Source organism: Brassica oleracea, chromosome C5 (genome assembly GCF_000695525.1).
Source record: "Brassica oleracea var. oleracea cultivar TO1000 chromosome C5, BOL, whole genome shotgun sequence".
In the NCBI taxonomy this organism is placed as follows: domain Eukaryota; kingdom Viridiplantae; phylum Streptophyta; class Magnoliopsida; order Brassicales; family Brassicaceae; genus Brassica; species Brassica oleracea.
The window spans coordinates 10,486,888-10,497,090 of NC_027752.1; the positions used below are offsets into that span (position 1 = coordinate 10,486,888).

General features: G+C 40.7%; 4 protein-coding genes across 5 annotated transcripts; 3 read left to right on the forward strand and 1 right to left on the reverse strand.

Annotated features, from left to right (window-relative positions):
• LOC106295273 (epidermal growth factor receptor substrate 15-like 1) lies at positions 1–5,033 on the forward strand. The gene is made up of 12 exons (XM_013731129.1): positions 1–226; positions 657–1,743; positions 1,972–2,190; positions 2,273–2,490; positions 2,615–2,689; positions 2,841–2,912; positions 2,991–3,089; positions 3,291–3,362; positions 3,449–3,563; positions 3,682–3,750; positions 3,833–4,179; positions 4,278–5,033. Exons 1-12 carry the CDS (start codon positions 86–88, stop codon positions 4,794–4,796), a joined length of 3,033 nt encoding a protein of 1,010 aa, XP_013586583.1. The 5' UTR covers positions 1–85; the 3' UTR covers positions 4,797–5,033.
• Positions 5,034–5,983: 950 nt separating this feature from the next.
• Positions 5,984–6,403, reverse strand: LOC106344487. Its single transcript, XM_013783856.1, has one exon. The coding sequence runs from the start codon at positions 6,401–6,403 to the stop codon at positions 5,984–5,986; it is 420 nt and encodes a 139-aa protein (XP_013639310.1).
• Positions 6,404–6,732: 329 nt separating this feature from the next.
• Positions 6,733–8,220, forward strand: LOC106343780 (peptidyl-prolyl cis-trans isomerase FKBP18, chloroplastic). Of its 2 annotated transcripts, none has more exons than XM_013783085.1 (6): positions 6,733–7,027; positions 7,250–7,320; positions 7,405–7,491; positions 7,571–7,720; positions 7,806–7,865; positions 7,972–8,220. In XM_013783085.1, exons 1-6 carry the CDS (start codon positions 6,772–6,774, stop codon positions 8,038–8,040), a joined length of 693 nt encoding a protein of 230 aa, XP_013638539.1. In that variant the 5' UTR covers positions 6,733–6,771; the 3' UTR covers positions 8,041–8,220. The 2 variants fall into 2 exon arrangements, with proteins under 2 accessions (XP_013638539.1, XP_013638540.1); XM_013783086.1 differs by having other exon boundaries at positions 6,739–7,027; positions 7,806–7,891.
• Positions 8,221–8,355: 135 nt separating this feature from the next.
• On the forward strand, positions 8,356–9,791 carry LOC106343781 (outer envelope pore protein 21A, chloroplastic). The gene is made up of 5 exons (XM_013783087.1): positions 8,356–8,543; positions 8,927–9,001; positions 9,079–9,231; positions 9,322–9,420; positions 9,544–9,791. Exons 1-5 carry the CDS (start codon positions 8,451–8,453, stop codon positions 9,625–9,627), a joined length of 504 nt encoding a protein of 167 aa, XP_013638541.1. The 5' UTR covers positions 8,356–8,450; the 3' UTR covers positions 9,628–9,791.
• The last annotated feature ends 412 nt before the right edge of the window (positions 9,792–10,203 follow it).

The following is a 10,203-nucleotide window of genomic DNA, read 5'->3' on the forward strand; positions in this document are numbered from 1 at the left end:
CAAAGGATGACGACTCTCTTCAACATCGAGAAGACGATTTGATCGATTTCGAAGCTCTGATATCAAGTTTTTGGTGATCCCAAGAATGGCGGGACAGAATCCAAACATGGATCAATTCGAGGCGTACTTCAAGAGAGCAGATTTGGACGGAGATGGTCGGATCAGTGGAGCCGAAGCTGTTGGCTTTTTCCAAGGATCTGGCTTGCCCAAGCAAGTTCTCGCCCAGGTTTTTTTAAAAAAAAAAAAAAAATACTATTCTTCGATTTCTTCAGCTTTCTGATTGTTTTACATAGAAAGATCTGATTTGGGTTATCCAAAAACCGCCTTAAATTTTGGTTATTTTATTTGAATTGATGCTCTATTCCGAGATTCTGAATAGCCTATGAACTTGCTTTAAAGGAGCAGCCTTTGCTAGGATCTGTTGTGTAGAAGTTATAGTTTTATGAGAGTAAGATTCTTAGGGTTCCCTTGCTAGGATCTCATTGCTATTACGGAGAAAACTTAGTGGCATTAATTCTTTCAGATGGTTGTTTTAAATCTTCTCGTGTGGGATATAAGATTTTTTTCCCTTCTTTGGAAATTTTCTTGGGAGGTTCTGTTAAGTGATGTTTGCTATATAAAGTTGTCTACTGATCAGTTGTGTTCTGCATTTGTAGATATGGTCGCTTTCTGATAGGTCACGCAGTGGTTTCCTTGGTCGGCAAGACTTTTATAATTCTCTGAGGCTTGTTACAGTTGCACAGAGCAAGAGAGACCTGACACCTGAGATTGTTAATGCAGCACTCAATACTCCTGCCGCTGCCAAAATACCACCTCCCAAAATTAATCTCTCAGCTATTCCTGCACCTCAACCTAATCCTGCTGCTACCGCAGCTCGTCCGGTTGGCTCAACAGGTCATCAGAATGTGGGGTTTAGAGGACCAGGGGCTCCAAATGCGAATGCCAACCAGAATTCTTTTCCACCTCAACAAAACCAGCAAGTGAGACCAAATCAAGGTGTCTCTGGGATGACTTCGCTTAGACCAACTGCTGGTCCAGAACATAGACCAAATGCCTTACCAGGTCAATTTCAACCAGTTCCTGTTGGTAGTGTTAGTCCTCCTCCTCAGGCTGTTCCCACCAGTGCACCTGGTCCTGGTAGTTCACCGTTTAATCTTAATAACTTGTATGCTGGAAACACCAGCGGATACTCGTCAGGATTTGGAGGGGGCAGCTTAGTAGCACCTTCTCCTGGATTAAAACCAGAGTCACAGATTGATCCGAGAGCGCTGGTTGTATCTGGAAATGGAGGTGACATGTTTTCCTCGTTCCAGCAAAAACAAGAACCCACTCTGAGTAATTCTTCAATCAGTTCAGCTATTGTTCCTGCTTCTGCTGGAACCCAACCTCCAGTAAAGCCTAATGCTCTCGACTCCCTACAGAATACGTTCTCAATGCTGCCTGCAGGAAATCAGCCTCAGCAGCCAAGGCCAGCAGCAAGCTCACAGCAGCCAAGGCCTGCATTTAGCTCACAGCCGCCTGTAGTGTCTTCTCAAGGTCCATCCTCTGGTTTGCCGCATGCAAGTGCAGTTGGATCTGGCCATTCAGTTCCTGCTGGAAATAATCAGCCTCCGTGGCCAAAAATGAAGCCGTCCGATGTCCAAAAGTACACAAAGGTATTTGTTGGAGTTGATACTGACAAAGATGGAAAAATAACTGGTGAGCAGGCAAGGAATCTGTTTTTAAGCTGGAGGCTACCCAGGGGTAAATGCTCTTCTATCTTTCAGTCTACTTTACATAAAGAATTTAATTTTCCGTTCAACTGTCACCTCTCTTGAAATTAGATGCATTGAAGAATCTTTCTAAATTTTCTTCTCGTTGTCTTATGTTAAATTTATTCGCTACTCTAAGCTTATGTTTCTTGAATAAATATCTGGAAGTTATTATGCTATGAACTGCTTAAGTTAACTTATTGTTTTTGCTCGCATCCAGAGGTATTGAAGCATGTGTGGGAGTTATCTGATCAGGATAATGATACTATGCTGTCTCTGAGGGAGTTCTGTATTTCATTATATTTGATGGAGCGGTATAGAGAAGGCCGTCCTCTCCCAACATCACTTCCCAGCAGCATCATGTATGATGAGACACTGTTATCTATCTCAGGTGCACCTAATCATGGTTATGCAAATGCTGGGTGGGGACCTGGTCAAGGTATTGCTCAGTATTCATGCATTTTAAATATCTTCTCCCTTTCCCTGATACTTCGCTATATGTAAAATTCCTGTATTGCAAGGTTTTGTACAGCAGCCAGTGATGGGTCCGCGGCCAAATAATCCGCAGACTGGCATGAGACCACCAGTTCCTGCACCAGTCCCTCACCCTGGCAGTGGTATAGGACCTAATCAGCAAAGGAATAAAACGCCAGCGTTGGATGATCCTTTTGCCAGTCACCTTGGTAACGGGCATTCTGCGAGCTCAAATCTTCAAGAAACAGCAACTGATGGGGAAAAGGTAATCATTTGCATTTTCATCTTAATTACGAAGTCTAAAAAAGTATTTTCAAAGCTTGGATAAGTTACTATTCCCTGTGCATTTTCTTGGATGCTTGTGAAACAATTGTTTCAAATCTCTGTAGGTTGAAGAAAAGAAAAATGCATATATGGACTCCAGGGAGAAGCTTGAATATTACCGAACGAAAATGCAGGATATTGTGAGTACTCCATTATAAATTACTCTTGTTATTTGGTTAGAAGTAGTGGTGATTATCTGTCTCATGATGCCATTTTCTAGAGCAAGGTTCTTGTGAGATCCAGTTCTTCTAATGCCATTTTTTTCTTGTATTTTTCCTCTCTCTATGTCAGGTCTTGTACAAAAGCAGGTGCGACAATAGATTAAATGAGATCTCTGAAAGGGCTTCAGCTGACAAGCGTGAGGTGCTTTTCATGTAAATAATCACTTTTCTCATTTCTTAGAGGCGATCTGTCTTATTCCAAGAACAATTTCTACTGCAGGCTGAAACGTTGGCAAAGAAGTACGAGGAGAAGTATAAGCAGGTTGCAGAATTAGGGTCAAAATTAACTATTGAAGAGGCCAGGTTCCGCGAGATTGAGGTATGGCTAATTCATTTTGGCTGGCACATAAAGTGGCAACACCTAATGTACATTCCAGCCATATATTTTTCTTCATTTCTTCCATGTGCTTTTTCCTCCGATATCAGGCTTCTCGTTTTACCAAACAGTTAACGCTGTGGTGATAGGGCTTTGGTTAATGTTGTAATAGATCTCTCACGGAATTTTGTTAACCCATTCCAGGGGAGGAAGATGGAATTGAGTCAAGCAATTGTGAACATGGAGCAAGGTGGCAGTGCTGATGGTCTACTTCAGGTACATGGTCTCTATGTTTATGTGATGCCTACCCTATTGATTATCTTTTGTGCATACCTGATTGATGCTTTAATGGGCATATTTAGGTCCGGGCTGACAGGATACAATCAGATCTAGAGGAGCTGATGAAGGCCTTAACTGAACGCTGCAAGAAACATGGGTTGGAGGTTAAGTCGAAGGCCCTTGTAGACCTCCCAGCTGGTACTATATATGATTCTGTCGCCTTGTAACTTCTTGCTTTCACTGCAGATGAATGCAAATTACATGCATTTTGTATATAAACAAATCATTTGGAAACTGACTGTGTTGTGACTTACAGGCTGGCAATCCGGACTTCAAGAAGGGGCAGCTCTTTGGGATGAAGAATGGGATAAGTTTGAAGATGAAGGTACAATTGGAAACTGTTTTTCTTTTCTATTACTTATACAATTAGATATCTATTGCTAAGTACATAATCTTCCTATTGTTAGGATTTGGCAATGAGATTACTTTTGACAAATCAAAAGAGCAAAACTCGTCTGGCGAGAAGGAAAACGGAACGGTGGATGATGGTAGTGGACCACCTGATTCACCAACTCATTTGGACGAGAATTATGGACCTTTTTCAGAAACCTCAGACCGCCACCATGAGAGTGAAGATGATTCAGGCAGAAGTCCTAGGGACAGTCCTGTCTCTAGGACTGGTGATACTGAGATCCCTTCTCCAGATTCTCATGGAAAAAATTCTGAGTTCTTTGATGACTCGAATTGGGCAAGTGCATTTGACACTAACGATGATGTGGACTCAGTCTGGGGTTTTGATGCATCAAAAAGCCAGGTTAGTTCACATAATCCATAGTGTCTATTCAATAATCACAAGTGAATATATTCATCCACATTCTTCCGAGCTTAGGATTATAGTATTGTCATTCTCAGGTTGGAGATTACTTTGGATCTGGTGGCGATTTTGGTGGAAACTCAGCGAGAGCAGATTCTCCAACTTCAAGAAGTTTCGGCGGTCAGAGAAAGAGCACATATGCATTTGATGATTCAGTTCCAAGCACTCCACTCTCGAGATTCGGCAACTCTCCTCCTCGGTTCAGCGACGCATCAGCCAGAGACAGCAACTTTGATAGCTTCTCCAGATTCGACTCCTTCAACACCAGTGAAGCTGGCGCCGGTTTTTCCTCCTCCCAGCCTGAGAGACTGTCTCGGTTTGATTCCATCAACAGCTCAAAAGACTTTGGTGGAGCTGCTTTCTCCAGGTTCGATTCAATCAACAGTAGCAGAGACTTTGGTGGTCCCTCGCTTTCAAGATTCGACTCCATGAATAGCACAAAGGATCATGGATACTCGTTTGATGACGCAGACCCGTTTGGTTCCACAGGTCCCTTCAAAGTCTCCTCTGATGATCAAAGCCCCAAGAAAAAGTCAGATAACTGGAATTCCTTCTAGCCACAATATATGATTATATTATCTTTTTTTTCTCTCTCCCATATTTTCTTGCTTGATGAACTTGTGATCGTTTCATAAAAAAAAATTATAATTTTTTTTTTCCCACAAATTCTGGTTTTTGGATGAGACAATAGCGTTAGACTATTTGTAATTTGTAAAGTCTTTCTTTGTATTGGTCTCTGTTATGTTCTTGTGAATTCATTTGGTTTTATTTCATAAAAAACATTTGCTACTTTCGTCGTGGAAAACTTCTTCAATATTCCGAGTCTCGTCTCCAAAATATTTTGCTACTTTCATTAGCCCAATGTCTCTTACGAATCAAAACAGATACAGTGAGTCTGTGATTTGTTTACATTCTATCAGACTATCACTCTCTTTGAGGTCGGCTCCGTTCCTGCTTCCGCTGAATCCAATCCATTGAGCGCATTTCAGGGGCAGCCTTTACTTCTTTGTGATGTGCTCAAAGGCAGCTAGCATAGATGACCGTGTGTTGGCTATTTCCACAAGAGCTGTCCTAATGCAAAGAGAAAGATGGATATTTGTTTCAGCTGAAACTTGGAATCTTTTTATTTATCTGTGAGTATACTAGTGGTGGTGATGAATGTTTACCTGTCTCAAATGATAGTTGAGCGCCACGCAGCGTAGGCGAGACTAGACCTCCAAATACCCCGACAGAGACTTGGCTCGTTCTCTCTTAATCTGGTTATTAAGTAACACATCCAGATTAGTAAAGCCCATGTTCTATAACCCAGTCAGTTGCTTAAGGCAGAGTCAGCTCATTATATCAGTGAAGCAGATTCATATAAACGAAACCTGTTCCCAGATTCAGTCCTAAATAGAACACTTTTAGATGTTAATTAAACGCGAAAGCAAAAACATCTAACAACAGAAACTGTAGCCTAACTGATACAAGTGTAGATTTTCCATGAATCTCCCGAGCTAGTGATACAATTTCATACTTGTATACAATGTTAAAATATGTTTTGGTCTTTTGGAAGATTTCGAGCAAACTATTTAATAACTTTTTAGCTATGTCCAACTATAATAAAGTCATATTCCTCTTGTGGTAGAGATAGATAAAAGAAAAAAAAAATGGTGAGCGTGCAATAAACAAAGACGAGAAGAACCATGCAACAACAACAAATAAGCGCGACTTTAACTATTAAACTTTCAAAGAACCATAACGACTAGTTCCATGCATACGACTTCACTCTTCTTCTTTTGTTGATTCTCTCCACGTTAATTAACTTGTAAGAAGAATAAGAAGATTGCAACTCCATCTTCAGTGTGGTATCATCTTCATTCAACAATCTTTTTCCAACTCCCGTTTTCTTTTTCTGAGCATATGCTGAGATTGTATTAATAACTCTCTTGATCATACCTAGACCGGACTTACCTTTATCATCAATCAGATCCACCTTCATGACCTCCACGTTCTCATCTACTTCCATCGCAGCGGGAAAAGAACCCTTGAGGTTGGATTTGAAATAAGGATCGTTGGATATGTGGGAGTTGATAGATTTGTCCACACATTGCATTATCGCCAGAGATTTGTCATTCAGTTTGAAGAGAATCTCCTCGAGGAGATGAAAAGGTAAGCTATCCATGATCCAATTGTAGAGAGAGGAAGATGTTAGAAGAAAAGTATAGAGGAAGATGTATGTTAATGATTTTTATAGTGCGTATATAATTTATAAAGACATGGTTAATCCTAACCAAATAAGGAAATTAAGTTGGTGTTTCAGAAAACAACAAAGGAAAGATATGAATTATAGTCCTTTATAGCATTATGTTTTATTACATTGTTTCCAAAATCGTTAAAGACTTCGAAAACGACAGCGTTTCATTATCAGTCGGGGGTATAAATGTCATTTCAAGTAGTGAGGAGTTAAGATATGGATATATGGAGGGCTCTCTCGAGTTTGGTTTTGTGGCGTCTCTCTCTCTCTCTCTCTCTCTCGCTCGCTCTGTGTCAATGGCTACCATTAGTAGCTTACACATGTGTGCATCCGATCATCACTCCCGTCTTCCTCGAATCTGTGAGACAGATCAACCACGAGCCACAAACCAAATCGTCACCTTTTCGTCTCCTATTTCCAGAAGAGACGCGAATCTTGTACTCCTCGGCTCGCTTCCGTTGACGAGCTTCGTCGTTCTACCGCCGAGTTCATCGGAGGCGAGAGAGAGACGGAGCAGAAAAGTTATCCCTCTCGAGGAGTATTCCACTAGCCGTTAAGTCCCTCCCTCGCCCTCTTCTTACCACTATCGGTTCGTAACAATTCAGAGACTTGAAAAGACAGAGTCCAAACCAAATTCTCTGATAAATCAATTAGGTTTCTTTGATGTGATGACTCTGTTGGTGAATTGGGTATCGAGATTTTGACAATTTATTGATAAAAGGAACTTGCTTTACTTGTGGATACTAAAGTTGCTGTTTGCTCTGTTTCTTGCAGCTGAAGGGTTGAAGTACTATGACATTGAGGAAGGCAAAGGTCCAGTAGCCACAATAGGATCTACTGCTCAGGTTGAGATAAACCCCTCTTGATTACACTATATCTAATTTCAAAGTCCTCGCCTTTACATTGTAATGAGCCTAGCCTGTCTTTAGGTGCATTTTGATTGCCGGTACAGAAGCATAACTGCAATCTCCACCAGAGAGTCCAAGCTCTTGGCTGGGAACCGTAGTATTGCTCAGGTTTACTACCTATACCATCTATCAAAGTTTTCTTCTCCTTGATGATGGTGGGTGTCGCTTACTTTCTTTTTTTGGACAGCCTTATGAGTTCAAGGTGGGATCTACGCCAGGGAAGGAAAGGAAACGAGAGTTTGTGGATAATCCAAACGGGTTGTTCTCTGCGCAGGCTGCACCAAAGCCTCCTCCAGCAATGTATTTCATAACTGAAGGAATGAAAGTCGGTGGCAAGGTTAGAAAAACACAGCTCAACTCTTTTGCTTTCTAACACTTGCCTTGCAATGTGTCTAAGTAAGTAGTAGTGTTTGGTCTTGCAGAGAACTGTGATTGTTACTCCTGAAGCTGGTTATGGTCAGAAAGGAATGAACGAGATACCGGTGAGAACCTACAAATTGTACATGAGGAAAGCTCCTTTTTAATGTTTTACAAAATGTTTCTGGTTAAATAGAGAAAAACAAGACATGTATGTTTGTTTTGTCGCAGCCTGGAGCTACATTTGAGTTAAACATAGAGCTGCTTCAGGTGACTCCCCCTGAAGAGAAAGAGAAGTGAACAAGATTCTTCTGATAAGAGAAGCTTGAAGTTTTCACAAGCATGACCCAACATTTGTTTTAAGAAGATACATTAGAGAAGAGAAACTAGAGAGAGGAAAAAAAAGAATGTAAATTTTCGACTCCGGTACACTAAATAACCGGTATTGTTTGTTGGAATAGAATCTGTTAAAACTTAAAAGTAGCTTGCTCTTACGTGGCAGCTTCTTATTGGCTCCAAATGTGATATGGTTAATTGGTGTGGTCACTAATTAAACCAAAAATACCGAAATGGTATCAAACCGAATGTTGTGAACCGTAACTTTGTAAACCGAACCGAACCGAACCTGATGAGCCAACCAGCGACTAGGTAGGAAGGAGGAATCTAGTAGTTGGTGGCTCCGCAAAAGTGCATTTGGTTCCCAAGAGAAGATGGAGACTTCTCTGAGGTATTCAGCAAACTCCAGGTCTCTGAGAATCCATGCCAAAGAGAAGGTCTCGGTTCACTCCAAAACTCATTTGCAGGTAGCTCTCTAGCTTCCTCTGTCTCCTTCGAGTTAGTGTTTCAGCACTGTTCTTCTCAAAGCTTTGTAATTTCTTGCTTGAGTGGCCTCTTAGTTTCTTTCCTGGTCAAAAGCCTCTTGCTTGATATTTAAAGGTTAAAACTTTGAGGGTTTGTTTATACTCTGCGTCTAAGAAATTGCAATCAAGGGTTGTGGAGATGGCTGATGAGGCGCGGACAAGTAATAGACAGGGTTTTAGAATCTTTACTAGATGTGCTTCAAAGTCTCTAGCTTTTTATGCTGGAAGGGGGAATAGAAGATCTCTGTTTTAGGAAGATTTGGTCTTAAGACTGATTTGGCTAAGATTGTTTCTCTTCTTACATCCTTTTGTTTATTGTTTGATAGCTTCATGGGGAGCTAGATACACGGGCTGGATCGCCAAGTTACTTCTGTGCGATGATAAGACACTTTTTCCATGAGGTTTTCTGCCATCTCAAAATATTTGTGTTTCTTCTCTTTGAACCTTTCTTACAACCATTTTTCCAATGCTATGATAGGCTTCGACAAACATTGGAGTAGGCTTGCATTACGATAAAAGCCAAAAGCTTCGGGGTTTTGTACGTGGGAAAAAGAAGTTCCCTGTGAGAACCGATGCGCTTCTAACCTTTAATATCAAAGGAAGATGTGATTTTGACCAGGAGTTTAATCAGGTTCACCTTCTTTGTTTTTTTTCTTCTTCTCATACTACAAGAAATTTCTTTATCAGTTATGTTTGAGGTTTTGTGACTTTGCGCTGACAGAGGAACCCAAAAGGAGCTGCTGAATTTGATTTGAACGTATGGAAGTTTGAGAAAGATCAGGACTTACGCCTCAGAGTTGGCTACGAGATGTTTGACAAGGTACTCTACAACAATTTACTCTTGAGCTCACTGTTTGAAAGTTATAAGCTTTTGCCTCATCATGCAATTGCTCTCTTTCGATGATTGAAACAATGCCTCCCGTCCCCCTTCTCTTTCGTACAGGTCCCATACATGCAGATTAGAGAAAACAATTGGACTCTCAACACCAACTTGAAAGGAAAATGGAATGTGAGGTTTGATCTTTAAGGAGGGAAACATGAACAGAACACACATTAAAGGAAAGATTACATTCTATATTTGATCGTTTTGAGAGAAATGTATTACTGATTGAAGAAACTCACTTTGGTTTAACCAAATGTTAGCAAATCTACATATCTTTTAATTTGTTATCACTTATCAATCACTTTTTACTCTTGCGACCATAAGTGGAGATAGAATCCGTATCTACCACGTTGGACTGGACTGCCTGTGTTCTTAAAACTCACTTGGTTTCCTTAGTAGTTATTATGGATCTCCTCTACTTTTTGGTAAAGTTGTAGTTAACCGGAAATTACATACCACAACTAAACTAGAACAAACCAATCCGAAACCGAGATACACAATTCAATTTGGAAACCAAAGAAATCTAAGGACGCTGTCATGGTTCACAAACCAAACATCAGAGATCTGGTTATCTCAGACCGATATAGTTAGGTAACTTTGTAACGGTTTTGGTTGACTTTGAGATCGGGATGCGGCTATTATGAGCCATGAACATCACCATCCATCGGTATCAAAACGACAATACAGTCCCACATACAAAGGTGAAGAAGAAGATCTTTA

What these genes read in the sequence shown, in the direction of transcription:
- LOC106343780 (XM_013783085.1), top strand. Translation starts at nt 6,772, where the DNA reads ATGGCTACCATTAGTAGCTTACACATGTGTGCATCCGATCATCACTCC. An exon ending in GGAACCGTAGTATTGCTCAG is followed by an intron (nt 7,492 to 7,570) that starts GTTTACTACCTA and finishes TTTTTTGGACAG; the next exon opens with CCTTATGAGTTCAAGGTGGG. An exon ending in GAATGAAAGTCGGTGGCAAG is followed by an intron (nt 7,721 to 7,805) that starts GTTAGAAAAACA and finishes TTGGTCTTGCAG; the next exon opens with AGAACTGTGATTGTTACTCC.
- LOC106295273 (XM_013731129.1), top strand. Translation starts at nt 86, where the DNA reads ATGGCGGGACAGAATCCAAACATGGATCAATTCGAGGCGTACTTCAAG. An exon ending in CCAGGTTCCGCGAGATTGAG is followed by an intron (nt 3,090 to 3,290) that starts GTATGGCTAATT and finishes AACCCATTCCAG; the next exon opens with GGGAGGAAGATGGAATTGAG. An exon ending in CCTTGTAGACCTCCCAGCTG is followed by an intron (nt 3,564 to 3,681) that starts GTACTATATATG and finishes TGTGACTTACAG; the next exon opens with GCTGGCAATCCGGACTTCAA.
- LOC106343781 (XM_013783087.1), top strand. Translation starts at nt 8,451, where the DNA reads ATGGAGACTTCTCTGAGGTATTCAGCAAACTCCAGGTCTCTGAGAATC. An exon ending in ACTCCAAAACTCATTTGCAG is followed by an intron (nt 8,544 to 8,926) that starts GTAGCTCTCTAG and finishes ATTGTTTGATAG; the next exon opens with CTTCATGGGGAGCTAGATAC. An exon ending in TAAGACACTTTTTCCATGAG is followed by an intron (nt 9,002 to 9,078) that starts GTTTTCTGCCAT and finishes ATGCTATGATAG; the next exon opens with GCTTCGACAAACATTGGAGT.
- LOC106344487 (XM_013783856.1), bottom strand. Translation starts at nt 6,403, where the DNA reads ATGGATAGCTTACCTTTTCATCTCCTCGAGGAGATTCTCTTCAAACTG.